This window comes from Strix aluco, chromosome 3 (assembly GCF_031877795.1).
Source record: "Strix aluco isolate bStrAlu1 chromosome 3, bStrAlu1.hap1, whole genome shotgun sequence".
In the NCBI taxonomy this organism is placed as follows: domain Eukaryota; kingdom Metazoa; phylum Chordata; class Aves; order Strigiformes; family Strigidae; genus Strix; species Strix aluco.
Genome location: NC_133933.1, coordinates 105,263,837 through 105,283,030, shown reverse-complemented (window position 1 = coordinate 105,283,030; position 19,194 = coordinate 105,263,837). Strand labels below are relative to the sequence as shown.

At 37.3% G+C, this 19,194-nt stretch overlaps 1 protein-coding gene across 1 annotated transcript in view; it reads right to left on the bottom strand.

The window, feature by feature from the left end:
* The window catches only part of COL21A1 (collagen type XXI alpha 1 chain), a 113,483-nt gene that overhangs the window by 77,364 nt on the left and 16,925 nt on the right, over positions 1–19,194 (bottom strand). The window contains exons 2-4 of the mRNA XM_074820787.1: positions 6,646–6,765; positions 4,164–4,715; positions 105–273 (exon numbers count right to left, since the gene is read on the bottom strand). Coding sequence (XP_074676888.1) covers positions 105–273; positions 4,164–4,715; positions 6,646–6,733 — 809 coding nt within the window. The 5' untranslated portion in view covers positions 6,734–6,765. The remainder of the gene's footprint in view (positions 1–104; positions 274–4,163; positions 4,716–6,645; positions 6,766–19,194) is intronic.

Below are 19,194 nucleotides of genomic sequence, written 5' to 3'. Positions count from 1 at the left end.
AAAGACAGTACTTGAACTTTTGTATAAATCTTAAAATAAGTCTCTCTCACTTTAAGAAAAAAAAAACTTACTAAATTTAGAAGTGTATTTATAACTTTAAATACCTTGTCAATTCTGACAGGTCAACACGTGAAGTTACTTCATAAGCTTTTGCATTAGTGGTTGGTATCTGAATCCTCTTTTTAACCTTTTTCTTCACACCTAATCCTACAAGAATGTCAAATCCTTTTTCATCTCGAGCTGCCACTGGAATTCTTGTCGGACAAACAGATTCTGCAAAGTAATAAATGCAAGCATAGTTCACAATATAACTTAAAACTTTCAAAAAATAACCTCTCACCTACCTAATTTTTTTATAGCTGCCTTTTGAGAAGGGGATTGAGACTGCCAGTTAAGTGTAATATGAGAGAAGTGACATGCAGAATCCTCAGAGACATGAAGCAAGAATACTGAGATGTCGTATTTTACTGCAATTACATTCACAGACTATTTTGAATTATCACTAATCGTAGCTAAAAGGTATTAGATCTGACTAAAAAAAAAATTGAATTTAATTTCTAAAATTGCATGGTTTCAAAATGCTACAAAATTATACATGTTAGTTTCCACAATGCACTAACAATTTGGATTAATCCAGGCATCCCTCTCAACTATAAAATTGGGTTGAAAATGGGCAAAGGTAGAATTATCTGCAACTATTTTTTTCATCTTCTCTTGCTCAAAATGGACTCCGATCTATTTTGTCTTACACTGAAATCTGCTTGAAGCTATTCTCACTGGACAAATATTGTGTGATATATTTTCTGTGGAAATTAAAGTTAGCTGAATGTTATCTCCGTTTAATTGTCTTTACACATAAACAATACTAGGCAGTGGATCTAAGTTGTCTCAAAAAAAAAAGTGAGATAGAGTGAAATTTAATGCTAATGCCAACATTGTATAAGAGTAATAAATCAATTAAAAGAAAGCAAACAACTTATTGTTTTATTAAAATTATGCTAAACTATTTATAATAAATACATTTTCATCATTCATTTCCTATTGTTTCTTCAGAAAAGCATCAGTTCATAGAAAGGGAAGAGGCTAGAAATACATTCCAAAGAAGGGGTGGAGAGTTCTCTCATCTCCATCTGGACCAGCCATGGGCTGGAAAACTCATGCTTCAGTGCCAGGGAATTATCAGCTCAAAGGTCTAGACTGGCTTCTCTTTGTAATATGAGAAATGCTGCACAGCTTCTCTTTCTGACAAACCCAGAAGCTACCCCGTTCTGGTGGGGAGGCAGGATATACAAACGCTAAGAAAATTCAGGGGACATGCCACAGGTATTTGGGGCAGCAGCAAGAAGCCACGCACATTCCCCTTAGTTTTCTCTTCCTCCCCACAGCGAAGTGTCACCTGTCTCCCACATTAATAATATATGAAAAGTTATCTGTCCAGTTCTACAAGAAAGAATTACACGAACTCTGCCTACATTTTGGAAACTAAAATGTCTACCCTCTGAATGCTTAAAAAAAAAAAAAAGAAAAATACAAAGTCCAATACAACTTTCCTTCTCAAAACACAGATGCAGGATTTAAGTCAACATACTTTGATATTAAATTAGAGTAATAACACTTTATTTTTTCAGGTTTCTTCACTGTGCATTCTTATCATGGAAACACTTTCCAAACTCATTTATTTCAAAGCTGAATAATGGTCATATTGCCATTAATACAGATTACATACACTGACACGAAAACGAATGCAAGAATCTTTTTTCAGCTACAGTACTAGAAATTTGGTGTAAAATCAAAAAATAAATGCAGAAATAGGATTACTTTATGTCAGAGGGCCATTACACTGTATCAACACCCAAGTAACTATTCCAAACCAATATGAATTAAGCATGTGTAAAATTATACATTAGGAAACTATTCTTTCCAATGGCACATTGAAGAAATACATAAAAACATTCCCAGAAAGGTTAGTCATTATACAAGATGCAGAAGTCAGTGACAAAATTAAGAACTGTCTTCTATGGGAAACAGTGTTGTGTTTCCAGTCCATAGTACCAGTCACGGCAACTTTCCAGCCTATACTGAAATCTTGTTCCCTTTTAGTGTTTTGATATAGTTTTCAGATGCTTTATTTTTCCTTCCCGAAGCATGAAATAGCTTTTTGATGTTAAATCCCATTCTCTAGCACAAAGGAACTTTTCTCAGCGTCCTCCAGAAAAACCTGAGGTCTGCATTGAGTATTGTTTTTAAATGCATTCCTGACACACAATCTTTTCTAGATCTTTGCTAGAAAACAGTAATACTATAGGAACATTCGACTTTCAGCTAAAATATGAAATATTAAATATTCCTTAATATTTGGGGACTTTTTTAGCCATGTTGTCCTTTCTGTATGACAGGTTCAGCAGATTTTTTCATCCTGCCGTGCTCTAAAATGAACGCTAGAGTTCCCAAAAGACACAAGAGCCCTCCATCTGCAAGGCTGTTAATAATAGCACTACTTGCTACACAAACCACCAAACCTCAACCTCCTTTTTCCAGAAAGAAAATACTTCCCCTATACCCTTATATCTATGTTCAGATAATAATGAAGTTAAAAACGCCATAGAGTACAGGCTAGCATTTTTTTAGACATTAATACAAAGACAATCAAGAGAGAGTTCCAAAATTTTCAGGCAGTCTGATGTGGTTGATCACAGTCCAAACCATTGCTTCTTTGCCCTCATGGAACTTCCCCTCCCAGAGTCAAAGTGAATCTTAACAACATAAATAAAATAATCCACCATTCAGATATAAAATTTCCAGTTTACTAGTCTTTCATTTCACCTGCTAAAGACATTGCAGTTAGAAACGAAGCTGCCAGCTGGCTCTGATCGCTCTTTGAGAGAGTTATCTCAGTGCTAACATGAGGGAAGAGTGCAGTGTAAGAGAGTGGAAGTGTGGGTCACTTAAAGTAAAACAGTTAAGTACACTTTTGTGTATGTAGTCAACATTCACAGATTACTGCTGTAAAAATGTCAAATATCGCAGCTGAATTTTAAAGGATACTAGCTAATTCTGAAAGCAGAAAATCCATCTTGATGAAATATAATGTCACTTCTAAACTTTATTTAAGGAAAACATTGTGTTTATTTTGGGGAATTTCTTCCTGCATGAAGTTTTATTAAAGAATTTAGCTCCACTTAGCTGATTTAATTTTTGGACTGACCACCTTACTACATCAGTCACAAGGAATTATTATGATTTTCATAAGTGTATCAAGAAATAAACACCATCATCGTCAACGTAAGTATCACATTTTTTCAATGAAGTCCATAATCAAAATGAGAGCAAATGAAAACTGTTTTTCATTCTTACTAAGTACAGAGATATGGTACAACTGAAATATGACTTGCATCAATTCTTGGTAATAAAACATGTATAAAATAGCACTGATAAGTATTCACTGTATAACAGAGTCCTGAGTGATATATTTTAGAAGAAATTTGCTATCTTTTTTATATATATGGGAAAGCCATTGTTTTACAGTTATCAGAAAACTCAATGCAGTAATGCTGCTAGCATTCTAAAGCTAAAAAATCATTTTACAGTGTTGGTCTTGGCAAATTCTTCTATAAAATCCTTCTAAAAAAGATCATAACAGCTTGTTACTATCCCAGGCATTTTTGCCAAGAGTCTTTCTTCTGGATTTTTCAACACACGCTAGCAGAAGAACTCCTGTTTGTAATGATAGGTTATTTGTAATGATAGGTTATCCTCTTAACTGTCAAGAAGAAATGCTAGACTGTGGAAAAGTATCAGCCACACCTAGGAGAAGGATAAAGTAGGCCCTATATTCTCATCTTTATGAGAATTGCTCAAGTATTTTAGGGTTTTCAAACTTTATCAATGCAAAAAATGTGAGGCTTAGGGCAAAATGCTACATACTGAAATTAAACACACATTGTGTTAAACCACCGCATCTTTCCCAAATGTACCTCTTTCTTTAACAGAGAAGATAACATTTTGGGAGTGATTTCCACAAACAAGATCAAAATGAAAGATCATAGTAAAGATTATCAGGTGCCTTAGGTTACATTATTCATGCATTCTGCTTGTGAAATAAAGAAATATGGGTACAGAACTACATTCTGCACACCTAAAATATTTTATAATCAATTAATTACCTTCACAGAGTTTCTGCTTTATAACTTCTTTAATTCTTGATATTGCAATATAATCTTCAACATAAAATACGTAAGTTGATGAAGGCCTGTTGGCAATAGCTTTAAGTTCATCTTCCTCAATTTCTGAGCCAACACCAATAGCAAACAAAGTGATTTTGTTTTTCCTTGCTTCTGCTGCTACATCTTTGACTTCATCTTGGGACTTTCCATCAGTGAGAACAACTGCTATTTTTGTTAAAAATCTTGAAGATTTTGCAAAAAGATGGTCAAAGGCAAACTGAATAGCTCTTCCTGTTCTTGTATTTCCTCCCAAATAGTGTATGGACTCCATTTCCCTGATAAGGTTCTCAGTGGATTCATGAGTTCCGAGGGGAATTTCAAGTACAGGGTAGTCGCTGTACTGGACAACTCCAACTTGAATAAACTTTGGCCCTATGTCAAAATTTCTTGTAATATTGACAAGCCAGCTTTTGATTATTTCAAAGTTTTCTGGGCCAACACTGTAAGAGCCGTCTAAGATAAAAACTAAATCTGCCGGAGCAGTTCTGCAACCTAAAAAAAAAAAAAATATCAAATATTTTAATGAACTCTTCCACTTTCTTCTTCCACAGGAAATATTTTCCATATCAATTACTGTTTGTATTAGAATCTATATTGACAAATACTTTCCATTAAAAAAAAATATCAGCAGAGTTTATCAGAGAAAACAAGACTGTTTCTGTAAGCCACACAGATCCAACTTGGTATCTGAAAACCACACCATTTTCTGTTTTTTACATTATCACCAGAAACAACTATGAAAAATTCTGGAATCCAGTTCCTTAGCTGCCATTGGCATTTCATGCAATCAGCAGAGAGGAATACATTTTGTTTTTTTCCATATCTCTTTGCCTGCAGAGATGATAAACATAAAAGCTCATTTTTGTTTGCAAACCAAGCGCACTACAGAAGATGGCTATATTCTGAATATTCCAGAATTCAGCAGTAATATCCAGTCCTCTCACAAATACATTTCAATTTACTTCTGACACTGTTACATGGCACTTACAGAACTAGTTACTATAAAACCCTGATTCTTGGTTGAAAGTTGCTGGTAGCATATTCTATTTTTAGTAGAAGAAAAATGCTCAATGAACAAGCTCAACCTTCAGAATATAAAATCACATAAGCATTTAACAAATATAATGTAATTGCATGATGACTTCGGCATGGATTCAGCTCTCCTAGCTGTAGCCACTTATAAATGGTTTAAACTAAATTGCCAGCTACAGGCCATGAACTGACAGAAGCATTTCTATAGGACAGTCCTATCCATTTATATGCACATCCTGAGATGGAGGGAATAATTCTCTAGAGGAGAGAATCACCTTCCATTGACTGTGAAAGGAGCTTAGATAACTGATATATGAGGTGCCAAGGAGATGGCCAAAACCAGGAGAGATTATTTAGATCCTATGGCACATGGGGTCATACGGGTTGCTGTGCATTATTGTGCTTTCTGTTTTGTGAAAGGCTGCGGCTACACTATGGGAAGGAAAGCTCTGCCTTGTCCTGACATCTGCCTGCAAACACTTCTGGTCAGGTCAAGATTTAACCTTCCTTGAAAGCAAGTGATGACAGTCTGCAGTAGAGATGCTTTTGCAGTACCAGTAGTGGTGAAAAGACATTGGGAGAAGAAGCAAGGGGAGAGCAGAGTGCATCACTCTGTGGTCCAGGGATAAGAATCACAGTAATTTCAGCTGGAAGGGACTTTGGACATCATCGGACCCTGCAGAAAGCAGGCCCAGCTTAGAGCAGGTAAACCGAAAAAAATATATCTTTCTAGAGACCAAAAGGAATTTTATGGAGTTTGTTGTAAAATACTGAAAAATGCTGGACTGGGAGAAAAACTGGAGGAAAAGACCTACCCTGAAAATATCATCAGGGCCAGAGGAAAGTTTTCTACACTCTTTTTATTCAGCCACTTTTGTCTTTCAAAAAGCTACCTTGCTTTAACTTTTTTTTTTTCCCATAAACCAGATTTAGAGTATGAAACTTGGTTTGGTGGGGTTTCAGATGCTAATTTGAAGAATATGAAGAAAGCCTGTCCCAGAGCTGGGATTATCTCAGCTTCCTCTCACAGAACCTTTATTTTTCTTATTTAGTTTCTCACATAACATTAAGCTATTTAAAACATGACATCTGAAGAAATAAAAATATAAATACTCAAGACACAAGTTGAAATGAAGACTGGAGCTCTACAGTTCTATCTGCCCCCTTGGGCATTTCCAAGACACAAAGAGAAATCAAGATATTCCCTTCTTAAAGGAGAAATAAGATATTTAAGTTACTTATCACATATTATAGGATTTTCACCAGGAAAATTATACTGGAAAAAAATCACCATCAACAGAATTGTACATGTGGACCTGAAAATGGATACTATAAATTCAAGGCATGCTTTGAAGTTGCCCTTATCTGAAATATAAAAATTAAGACTTACTTGCTCTTGTTTCCCCATCTTCAGCTGAGATGTAATCATGAAGTAGCAGAATTAGTAGTATCTGAAAAAATGTTATGAGCTGTGCCATGTGTATTGTATTTTCAAAGTCTTGAGATTAAACTAGATGGGGAGGAAATGAAAATACCATATTATTATATTACGAAACAAATCCAAACTTCTGTGCTTTAAAACCTGTGCATGAGGAACAACTTTGAATTGAATCTACAAGCCCAGATGTAAGGCCAGCCTGCAATGGACCACAGACCCAAAAAGTAAGCTCAAAATTGAGATTCTAAACTCCACAACGCTCACCAGTCTTTCTGTGGAAGCTGTTTTCACCAAGGCACTTCTGCTAGGTACTTACATGAGTAGGTTATAGTCCCAGTGCCAGTCACACTTGTCCAACCACTATCCACTCTGCAGACATTATCCAAAGACTTGAAAGCTACTGCTCCAAAATATGGCACGTGTTTATGTATCAGGTACTGGTGGGGGGACGCTACTTCAGTTTCAACCCACACATCTGGCTACCTCAGGGAGTCTGGGACACTTCTCACTCCTTTACCCCTGGGCTGAGACTGCCACCAGGAATCAGGATCTCAGCGAGCCTCAGCCCTCTCACAGCAGACCCATGTCCTGCAGACTGTGTACCAAAACATCCAAGGTTACATAAGTTATTTCCACCTTCAACTTTTGATTTTTTCCTCTGTTTATGTCTCCTTTGTAATCATGGTCTCTGAATCATATCCCCAAAAAAGTCCTGAGGCAAACACAACTTTGGTCTCATGTTGCTGTCACACATATATTATTGGACAAATTTACTTAAATTGTCATATTTATTACTCATGCCTATTGCAAAAAAAACAGAATCATAATGGGAAAAGATACATTTTTGGAGTACTGTACTAGACATCCATACATTTCATGACTCTGAAAAAGAAAAAAGTATACTGAATCTCTTTTGTATTCTGTCTTCTCATACTCCAATGCAAAATGCAATCTTTCTAACTACATTTTTATCCTCCACTACAAAACATGAACACCCTGACAGAAAAAGGGAGGATTAAGTGCTGGTCTGAGTAAGTGCATGCACTGGTGACAGAACTGGCATGAGATGCCCAGAAGGGCTGTGGAATCTCCACCCTTGGAGATAGTCAAAAGCCTTCTGGACATGGTCCTGGGTAACTGGTTTGGACCAGATGACCTTCAGAGGTCCCCTTCAACCTCAACAATTCTGTGACCCTTTGATTTCTACTAAACTATGTGAAGGGGTACTTGTTCATGTAAGCAGAGATTTGGGCGATCAAATGTCATGAATATAACAAAGGACAGAATTTTATAATAACTATCTTTACATATTTTAACAGAAACGTTTTTCCTCATTATTTGGTTTGTATTCAGAACAACATTGTCTTTGTATGGCTCAGTAATTGGCCAACCAACCTATTGCTTTTAAATTTTCCCATATTTATTGGAAGATCTCTAAACCGTGAAAAAAAAAAAAAAGCAGCTAAATTCATGAAAAATTTTTAGTAGCATTTCAGGGCCAATTCATCGCACTACCCTTCAGTGTCACTAATTTAAGTATTTTACATCTAGCCAGAAGACGACATATACCTCTTCTCTCTACAGGCTTTGCTTTGTCAGTCATGTTAGTCTTTTGTCTATTACACGGTAGTTTATCAGTAACATTCTTGCAGTTTTTTTCAGCCCCTTTCCTAGAATTTAGATGCCTTCCTTGAATAAGGCCAAGACTCCTTCCCTTTTCATATCTTTTTCTTCTAGTCATAAACCTTTACTTATGCCCGCACCAAAATGATCTACACACTCACCTAAAAGGTCAAATATAAATTAAAATATTTATTACACAACAAAACTAAAAGTCAATGTATGGGGGGGGGCGGGGGGGGGGGGGGGATGAAAACTGTGTGTATTTGTCCTTTTTATATTGCTAATCTTTCATTTTGAACTCTGCAGGGTAGACAAGGTGTCCACCACATACCAGTAATAAGATACTGGCAGATGTTCTGAAACTTCTGTAGTGCTGGAAAATACTCTTCTCCAAAAATACACCAAAACTACTGCAAGTGCCTCTTAGGAGAAAAAATAGGTAAACAGCAATAAGTAACTATTTTCTTTTGCAAGACTAGTCAAGGAAGTAAACTGACAAGAATGCTATATAATCACTGTAACATATTGAGCAGTCATCAAGCAGCCAGTAAGCTGTTACCTGCAACAAGATTCTACAGCAATTAAATGCAGACCTTTCTCTCTAAAGATGTATATACCTCACATGATGTTTTTAGGAAAATTATATGGGAAAAAGATTACAGAGTTGTGGGGGCAAGACAATAGTAAGTAGAGAAGTAGTAATTTCAATGTCAGGTTCATTTCTGGTAGATTCATGAGCTGTGTTTGCCAAATAGAAGACGTGCCACAAAATCAGTAGGTTGACTTACTCTGGCTTTTCAGTCAGCTGCTTTGCTTTTTCCACTGCTTATAAAGCACTCATTCCATTAAGACAAAAAAAAAATTATCTCCACAAACAACCTCAAGAAATGCACAAAAGCCAATTTCCAGGAAATGCTACTCCTATCTAATATAAACCCCCCAAATTAATAATGCAAAAGCATAATTATTATGTTATTAAATATCACCTTCAGATTACAGATAATTGCAAGGTAACACCACACTTTGTTATTCATATTACCTTGAGTAAGAATGGGTGAGAAACCACATGAAGCACTTTGGGGTCTATGGGATAGGACATAAGATGCACTGTTCCAGCAAGGCTACACAAATACTAGGATGCCAACTTCATTTAAATAGATTAAGTGGCAGTTTCTTGTCCCAGTTATTTGAAAACGGATCTGTTTAAACTATGAAATTAAGTGTCTAAGTAATAGGCATGTAATATGTGAGGAAATCTTACCATAGTAGAAGTGGACAATTTACACTGATTATTTCAGACTTGATGGTTTGCAAGATTCATAATCTCAAAACCACTTTCAGCCTTTTCTGTGGCAAGTGTTTACTGAAGGGTAAAACACATCTCTCACGAGGCCAAATTGAGCAATACCAAAGAAGAACATATGAAATTAAATCTATGTGGGAATCTGAACAGCAGGTAACCAAAGAAGGACAACTTCATTCTTTGAGAACATCAGAAAAATGTCAGCCTACAACTGAAAAAAAAGACAGACCACTGTACAGAGAGTTTATATATATATATATCAAAAAAACACAATGCTGGCCCCAACAAATTATAAAATCCTATATATTCCTCCCACCAACAACCCAAAAATAAAAAGGTCCAAAAAATTGATAAGGAATAGTTGTGAAAAAGATAACTGAGAAAAATATCACAACAGTACATTAACTGATTTTTGGTGTTTGTCATTTCTGTGGTTGTCTAAACGGTTATTTATGTAAAACCCATAGAATTTACGTAAAAGGAAAATAAAACCCAAGCAACTTAGTGAATTCACTGCATCAGTCTTCACTAAAAAAGGTACAGGAACTACTACTATTAATATTGCACCTTTTTTTGAAAATAAAACAGCACACTAAATCTACAAAATTATTTTAACACACTCCCTGCAGCACAAACTTGTATGTGCTCCGTGCCATAAGCGCAGGCACTTCAGGTCAGGCAGGGACACCAGGATCCTGCTCGCTGGCACAGCTCTCCTTTCACGAACCCCTGCAGAAGACATTAATGCCTTCCTTAAACTGCACAGCTCCCTTTCATCTCTGCTCATCCTTCCACAAACATTTACCCACTGGTACCTCCAGGGATGAACCCCCCAGATCAACAGCAAGGAGAAAAGCTGCAGTGAAGAGGAAGATGCTCAGAGCTGGCTGGGTGGGAAGGGGAGAGCAGGGGGCTGCAAGGAAGCCCTGTGCCCCCAAGGGAGGAGGTGCTCCACAGAAACACCAATACCTCACCATGGGAGAGGTACATGTGAAAGCAGCATTTACTGCCTGTCCTGGAGTATGGAGAGTGTCAGGGAGCCTGGTTTAGGAGCAGAGGGAAAAGATCATGTCAAAACCACTGCAAATAGGAGATGAAGGGTGTTAGAGGGGAACTAGAAGTAAGGAAAGGAAAATTCATGGGGATATGCTGTGGTGTGCTCCACTCACACACCCAGCAGAAATGTGCTGTCCTCTGAATTTTGCAGTTGTGTTCTTCTTTCATTCATTTGCATTCATCTCATTCGTGTATATGTTTTAAACAACAGGCAAAAATGAATGGCACACCCCTTGTATGACCCTGCTGGTCAGCTCTCATCAAGTTGTCTTAAAACTCTGCAAAACAGGAGTCCCAAAAGAAAAAAAGGTAGAACAACAAAGAAAAAATGTTTCCAAGTTCCTCCTGGCCCCAGCCCTACCTACACAAACAGAGAGAATGCTGTTCACTGTGCAGCCCTGGCCTCACATGAGGGGCATATCCAAACTCTCTCTCAGTCCACTGGTAAAAGAAATAATACTGGGAATACCTTCACAAGCTATCAGGCATCAGCGTGGGGGAGCACAAGAGGGATTTACAGGTCAGGAATCATGTATGTCTCACTTCTCACAGTGAAGAATTTCCATTCTTCACTAGTGAATGCTACAGCAGCCTTCAATGTACATCTTTAATCTTGAAAGACATTAAAGTAATGAACCTATCACATCAGAGCAATATTTCTTTTGGTAAAAACCATGCTCCAACTTATATTTCTTTAAAAGAATCAGTAAAATAACTGGAAAAACAAGATTATCTGATTTGCAGAATCAAATTGTATTCCCTCAATGGATCAATTTTTCCATCTATTTGTGAGAGTCCTCCTGTATTTCATTTACAACAAAGCCTGAAAAATATGAGATACTGAACTTGAGAACTTCATTGTAAGTATAAAGTCAAATAACTGTTTAGTAGGCCAAAATGGACTTATTAATAGCAACCAAAATTAAAAGGATAAACCCAAGACTTAAGCAACCACCCAATGAGGATTCCAGGAATTATCCAGTGTTCAATTTATTTGAAATAATAATAATAGCACTGCACTTTAAACAGTCAAAAGAGGTGCCAAACCAACAAGTCCAGAGACCAAATTCTGTGTCTTGTCAACACAGTAATTATAGTACAGGCAGCAGAAGTGTACTTGAAATTACTTACAGAAAATACTTGCCCAAGTGCCTTATTGCTACCATGGAGAGGCCAGCATTAATATCAGCCCAGGACCACTGACATTGCCAAAAGTCAAAATTCATCACTGCTGACCATGTTCTTCCTATCTTCAGGTTTTTAAAAAGAAACAGAGAAAGTTGTCTCTATGGTGGTCCATGGAACTGTTCACTGCTTTCTTCTCTGCCCTTGAGAGCTCTGCTGGCTGCTATGAGAAGTCAGGGTCCTCGTGCCAAACTTCTGCTGCTGGAGCTGTAGCAGCTGGGTCAAATTGTGCAGGGAAGTGCTAAGGGATGGTAAATCTCTCCCAGCACTGCACAGGCAGAGGGACACAGGATTCACGCTTGCTCCTTATTTCCTCTCCATCTGCAAACGGTAGCCAGGACTCAATGATCCTTACAGGTCCCTTCCAACTCAAGATATTCTATGATTCTATGATATTATGCTAAGCTATGTGAAAAACAAACAAAAAAAAAACCATAAAGGAATATTTTAAATACAACTTTTAGCCCCTGTCTTTTTCCAAATTATCTGTTGTGATTAGTTTGTAGTTTACCAAACATAACCAGGAAAACACATTTACCAAACTGCTTTCCCGCATCTCAGTTATACCAAATCTCTTTTAGTATATGGAGGCTCATGGAAGAGAAATCCATACAGGGTTACTAAATAAGTACACAGATGTTGCATCCAGCTCAAGTAAAGGGTTGCAGACTTGAGAGAGTATTAGTGGAGAAATAGCGTATGCGTTACTGTATTTTTCAAGGCATCCCCCATGGTTATTTCATTTTTCCACCTTAAATGGGACAGCGCACTGCACCCAGAGGCTTTGTAATTCTGGTGATGCACAGGGTGGCAGGCTCAAGCCTCTGGCTATCTCCCAGCTTCACAAAACTATTTAAATTAAAGCCACCAGGGCTATCAGATATTAACCGAGACAGGATACTGGGTTGGGTAGACCTTCAGTGTGACTCATTATGGCCACTTTTCTGGTCTTCACTGTATGCTTTTTATCTTTTTTTTTTAATATGCACTTTGATAGCAAATGGGATGTTTAGAGTGAGTGGAAACAGTCCCCTGAGGTAAAATGGTCTATCTTGCACAGAGGGATCCCAAACAGGTTGTGTAAAGGCCTCTACTCTGAGCCCCTGAAATGAGGGGTTGCAGAGTCACCACATATTTTTTAGTATCTTTGAGACTCGCATCAAGACTCAGGCAAGTTTCTGTGCATCCCAGAGTAAACAAAAGCTAAAACCATAGCAGTGCTACTAAGCATCAGGCCCTTGAAAAATGGCTCACAGTGCAGCAGTATAAGACCCTGCTCACCAAAGCAGAGTTAGCAGAGTATTACTTCTGTCTTCACCAAGGACAGGAGAGGAAGAGTAAAGCTTGGCTGCATCAGCCCATGCCCTGTGAGTGCATGGTCAGAGACAGATAAATTACAGCCTCCCCAATGCACATTCAGTTTTTGTCACGTACAGGAGGAAAACTCAGTGAAGTTTGAGAACTGGTGACATATTGACTCATCTACATGCTGTGTCATTTTAGGCAGCTTTAACCAATCGGATTGTTCCTGCAACATATTTCTTGCTTTCTTCTGGGTGCTGAAATTTTGCTGTGGAGCAGCATTTGCACAAACAGGGCCACCGAACACCTCCGACTGGGATGGAAATTGAACTCGGGTTTCCTACACAGTGGATATGTGGTATGGCCATCACTGAAACCAATAGCCTCTACTCGATTTTTGAATGAATTCAAGGCTGTCAGTGTGTTAGAGATGGCAAAGGCGTGCCACTCCCAGAACAGCTTTGCTACACAGAAGTGCACAGAGGTTCAGATGGCAGCATCTGCATGCACACACAGCAGAAGAATTTCACATCCAAATTAAGTTTTCAGCAGGAAAAGTAGGTGCCTAAGCAGGTTAGGCAGTATTTCCACTTTGTTTTTAAGATGCATAAAAGCAGCACTTTCTGTATCTTCAAAGGCGGTTTACTGATGCAGTCTTTCCATATCCAGCTTCCCAGTGCCCAGATAAGTATATCATTTTACTCTTCCCAGGAAAATGCTCTGAAGAAACTTTCCATTTAGAGCAATTTGGAATCTTCCAGAATCAAAAATATTTGCTCTTCAGTGCAGTTTTGTCACTATTCAAACTGGGGAATGGAGAGAGAGAGAGGTATTTTCTTTCTCTGAAAACCCTGGCTTCTCTGCTGCATGAAGATTTCTTGCTGAAGAACTACAATGAAGAAATATACTGAAAGAAGGAGTTCCTTGCTTCACTTCTTCCCACTACTAGTTACTGTCTAAGGAGGAAGACAGGAAGGGTATGATTTTAACCTTTTCCAGCATTCCAAGAAAATAACCAGACTAAGGGTTATATATATTATCTCACCTTCCAAGTATAAATTAACACTTCTCTCATATTCCATCATTGTATAAACATCTCAATTCAAATAGAGATCATTAGGTTTGGTCTACAAAGGAACAAATATTAAAACATTACAACAACAATGTTTGAAAAGACATTCTTTGCATTTACAAGACTTATGCAATACTACAGAAACTGTACAGCAAGAGAAAAGCAACCCTGAAAATCCTGACTTAAATGCAGCAAATAATGTGGAAATGCAATGCAATATGGCATCGCCTTCTTTTTACACTTGTTTTCTCTGTTTTCAAAATTAATGGGTTTTACAAATAAAATATTAGGGCAATTCACATTTAACTACTTATTCCTAACTCTACCTTATACTATCAGTCCTAAACATTCAAAGTCTATGAGGTTACTCCGAATCAGTTACTTTTATCAAGTAATACATCTGAATATGTATTGATTTTCATTTGGATTTCAGTCCCACCCTGCATTCATGTTTTCCACACATTGTTCTTAATTTACCTTTCTTGGTGGGCACAACTGATGGGGTTATTATACTTGAGAACATTTAAAAGAGAAACAGCATGTCCTGGGAAGGGTGAGCCTGTGAAGGAATCATTAATTCAGGCTTGGTTTACACACACGTATATGCACATAAATGTAAGAACATATATAAATAGATAAAATTCCTACAGTGATACCATTTCTTTCTATTTCTATGTTGGAATGACCTATTCTGGCATAATTACATTCATATCAGGAGTGTTCTACAACATTAAATACATGATTACAGAGTAGTTCAGATGAGCTTTTATTAAGAGAAGTCAAGAAAGAAAATTATGTGTTTAAGTTACATTGTTAAAAAAAACCAAAACACTCACAATACGTAAGTACTAGCACAATGAAATGTAGTTGTAAAATGGTTCCATTCTGGCTAAGCAGTGTCTGTACTTAGTTTATGTAATATATAGCTATACAAAGTACACGGTTAGAGTACACAGAGATATTTCAGCTCCTAACTCTGAAATCAAGCAGAAAGCATTGCCTTTGGCTAATGGAGCTTTTGCCTGGGCCTTCCCTCCCATTCCCACCACCTTTGCTGTCTTTCTTTTCACAACCGTGGCAAGGGTAAGAGCCACAGCTTTGTTTCTCCTCCTTCTAAAAATCTAAAAGTCTAGACAACAGACAGACTAAAGAACAGAGATCTCCAAACAGTGCTGGAGAAACACATGAAAGAAGTGAGGAGAAATGCAGGCAAGGACCTATTGCAGCTGAGTAAGTGAGCTGCAGCAATGGTAGCTGTGCAGTGCCAATGGCAAAGTGACCTGGGTTAGCAGAAGGTGAATGTCCAAGTGCCTGCAGAAAATGAATGATTACTGGAGACCTCAGAGAAACAGCAGCATCACATCTCATCTGCATTTTCAGAAATCAATCTTAACTGACTCTGCATGTACCTCTGTGGTCCCTTAAGTATGCCCAGTGTGCTCTGTTCCTGCTGCTCAAACATTATTTTGGATTTGTCCCACAAAGCTCAGTAAAGGCACTAACAACTACTTCAAGTTTATGTTTGATATTTCATTCATTTGTGACACAGCCACAATTTAAATCTCTCATTAAAAATGGTTGACTTCACAATCAAAAGAGCATTGCCCAAACTACTGACAAAGCAAACCACTTCAATCTTCACTCCAAAAGACATTTTAGGGATAGGTAAGAAAAAACCCCAATGGACTGGTAGTTTAAATGAAACTATTCTGCAACATGATGACAATTTCTACTATTAGAGTATTCAATATAAACAAACCAATAGGAATTAGTACTACATGATAAGATTACACTCCATATTTATAGCTTTGATATATATAATATAAAGGAGCAGAGAGGATTAAAGAAATTATATTTTCAGCAGATTTCAGAAAGAAGGCTTTGTATCAACTCTATAAAGGCTTTATACAAACTTCGAAGCTGTACATCAAAGACCAAAGTAAGCAGTTGATACATATTGTAACCCAAGCAAGAAGATACGTATTTCTGAAAAGCAAAGAATCCTCTTAAGTGGGATGGGCTGACTGTTTATTTTTCATATGATTCAGTAAAGCACAGCAAACCCACAGACTCCTCCAGTCTACAGCAGAGTAAGTTTATATTCAAGCTCCAACATCTGAAGTCACAGAAAGCTTGTATTTTAAATCCAATTTATTCTGGCACTTTGCGCTTTGTTGGATTTATTCCCACTCCAAGAGAATGCTGTGCCAGGTGCCAGCAATTAGTTATAATGGGTTAAAGAAAAAGGAGGGTTACCGCAGCATTTGAGCTGCTGGACTGATACACAACTGATTGGAATACAGTATAGGATGGGCAATTTATGTAAGCAACCACAGTTGGCAGCTCAGCATTCTGGCTGCAACAAATGAATTTGAGGTCTCCCTGGAAACCATGATTTCATCCCGTCTGTGAAAAACCCATGCTGTTATTTCTCTTTTTATCAAGCAACTTGAGATTCCACAGAATTTTCCCTCCTTGGACAGACCCAAGGAAAACAAAACAGCTAATCAATAGGATCAAATCTGACACTTGAATTGTACAGTTGAAATTAACCTAGCATACAATACTAGGATTCTGCATTAGAAACATTTGAAGCTACTCCTACAGAAAATCCAAAAGTGCAAATTTTGAGTGCACACGTGTATATGTATCTGTGTTACCAAACAGGGAAACAGAAAACAATTTAATACAAATGACTACCTGGAACAACGGTTTGGGAGACCATTTTGTCTGAGCTAAGGCATGTACAGTTCAATTGGGCCAGTGACAACTGTTGGTAAACAGAAGCAAAACAGTCATTGGGGCACATAATGCAATAACTGGAAATTATATATAATAATTATATATCATTACATATAATTATACATAATTTAGCCATGAAACCACTATGGAAATTGTCTGAGAGAAAGGTGCAACAATTTCTAACAACAAATGTTGCTAGAAAGAGGCATAAAGGCAACAGAAAACCAGAACCAATCCAATTAAGAACTAATGCAATTTAAAGACTATGTTAGGATCATGCCTAGTTGACCACAGATACACAGAATTGCTCATCCATTACTGCTGTGGTCTCAAAATCCTCAGAGAAGCAAGCCAGCCGGGGATTCAGAAACATTGTCAGTGCTACCAAATTCAGCTAGGTCCTGATATGTCTGATATGTCAGATACACATTTCTGCCAATAGCTCCTCACTCCTTTCCTTTCCCCTAACATTTATTTTCTTTCCATCTTTTTATTTTTGTTCTCCACTTTTGAAAAAGGAAGGGTAGGGTTGGCTTAGCTAAGATGTTATTTGCAATGTAATTACTGCAACATTTGCTGTGAAAAGAAGAGAGCAGCAGTAAGAAACACACAACAGGTGATTTGAAATGTTTGCTATGTGAAGGAAAGGATAAGTGTATGGGATCTGTTTGCCTCCTGCAAGTAAGGGCCAGCATCAGGAATAGAAGTTACATTTTCTGTCTTCCTATCTTTTTCTTCTATTCTTTTGCCTTGTTTATCCCTTAAACAGGTCTGGAGCATGCCACCAGCATCAAGAACAACAGATCAGGTCCATTAGTGTTACGCATTGTCTTTTTTCATAAATTATACTTAATGCTCTTCTCAATGTTAAGTACGGTCAAATGCTGGAGGGGATAAGAATGATGACACAGACCCCTGCTTTAGCTGAAGGTTTCAAAACTATATCTGAAAGCTTAATCCTTTCCAATTCCTTTAACTGTCATCCCTTTTTCCCTCATTTCCAGAAACATTCAATAAAAGGCAAAACAGATTTTTTTTTTTTTTTTTTAATAAAAATAGCAATCCATAGCCATGGGAAAAGCTGGTTAAACTCTCCATTCAAGGTTCAAAACTTGATTTTTTAGTTTTACGCTGTAGAATGAATGGGTGTTTATTCCATTTAACTTAGTACAACAGCCTTTAGACTACATATAAATGTATCATGAAGTAGACTGGCCTTTAAAACATTTGATTATATGTTAGCAATTTGACAATGATACATAAACTCACTGACATCAAATCAAGAAAAATTATATGAGGTAGACAAAAAAGAATTTTAGGGTTTCCAATTCTACATTTTTTAAATGACAGGGTTTTATTACTTTTGTTTTTACTGAAAATATTGACAAGTCATTCAAAGGAGGCTGTGATTACTGAAATAAAGGAAATAGTAGAAATTCTAGAGGAATTTAGGATCTGAACTATTGAAAACTTTGAAAGAACTCCAGTTGTCTTCAGTGGAGCTAAATCTGACCCTTAATATTTTAAACAGCTTTTTGAAGGAAGAAAACAAAAATTTAGCACATTCATGCTCAAAGGGGAAAACATAAACATTTGCTGTTTCAAGTACATCCAAAATTTGGTACTTTGAGAAACACTCACAGTTCCAGATCCCAAGCAAACCTTAAAACCATGCAAAATTTACACGCTTAGCTGCTTTTGACCTGCAAGAAAACTAAAGATATTTCAGCCAGTATTCAAGCTCACTTTCTTCACAATGTGACAACTCTTACAGCCTGCTACATGAAGACAATTATTTTTAATACATTTATACAGTATATAACTCCTTCCTGGTCCCTACCATATGTTTTTTCCTTCAGTTCCCCAAGCAACTAAGGACACAGTAGCTGCAGAACTGAGTGTCTAATGAACAGACAAATCACACCAAGAAGGTTTTGCAAAGGTGCAGGAAAAGGCCTGGGCCATCCAGCACTACACAACCCATGTGTCTGGGTATTCCCTCCCCAGAAAATTCCTGTGTTATTCCTCTGCTTTCAGTTTTATTTCACACAGGTAAATAGCATTAAGAAAAAATATGAAGTAAGCCAGCAGATACCATACAAACCTCACCCTGGATGTTGTAAATCACTTTCTGACATAGGAAAGATACCAGTATTTCCCAATCCCTCAGACAAGCATCTGAACAAGGAGCTGTTTTAAGTTGTACATGAAAGTACAC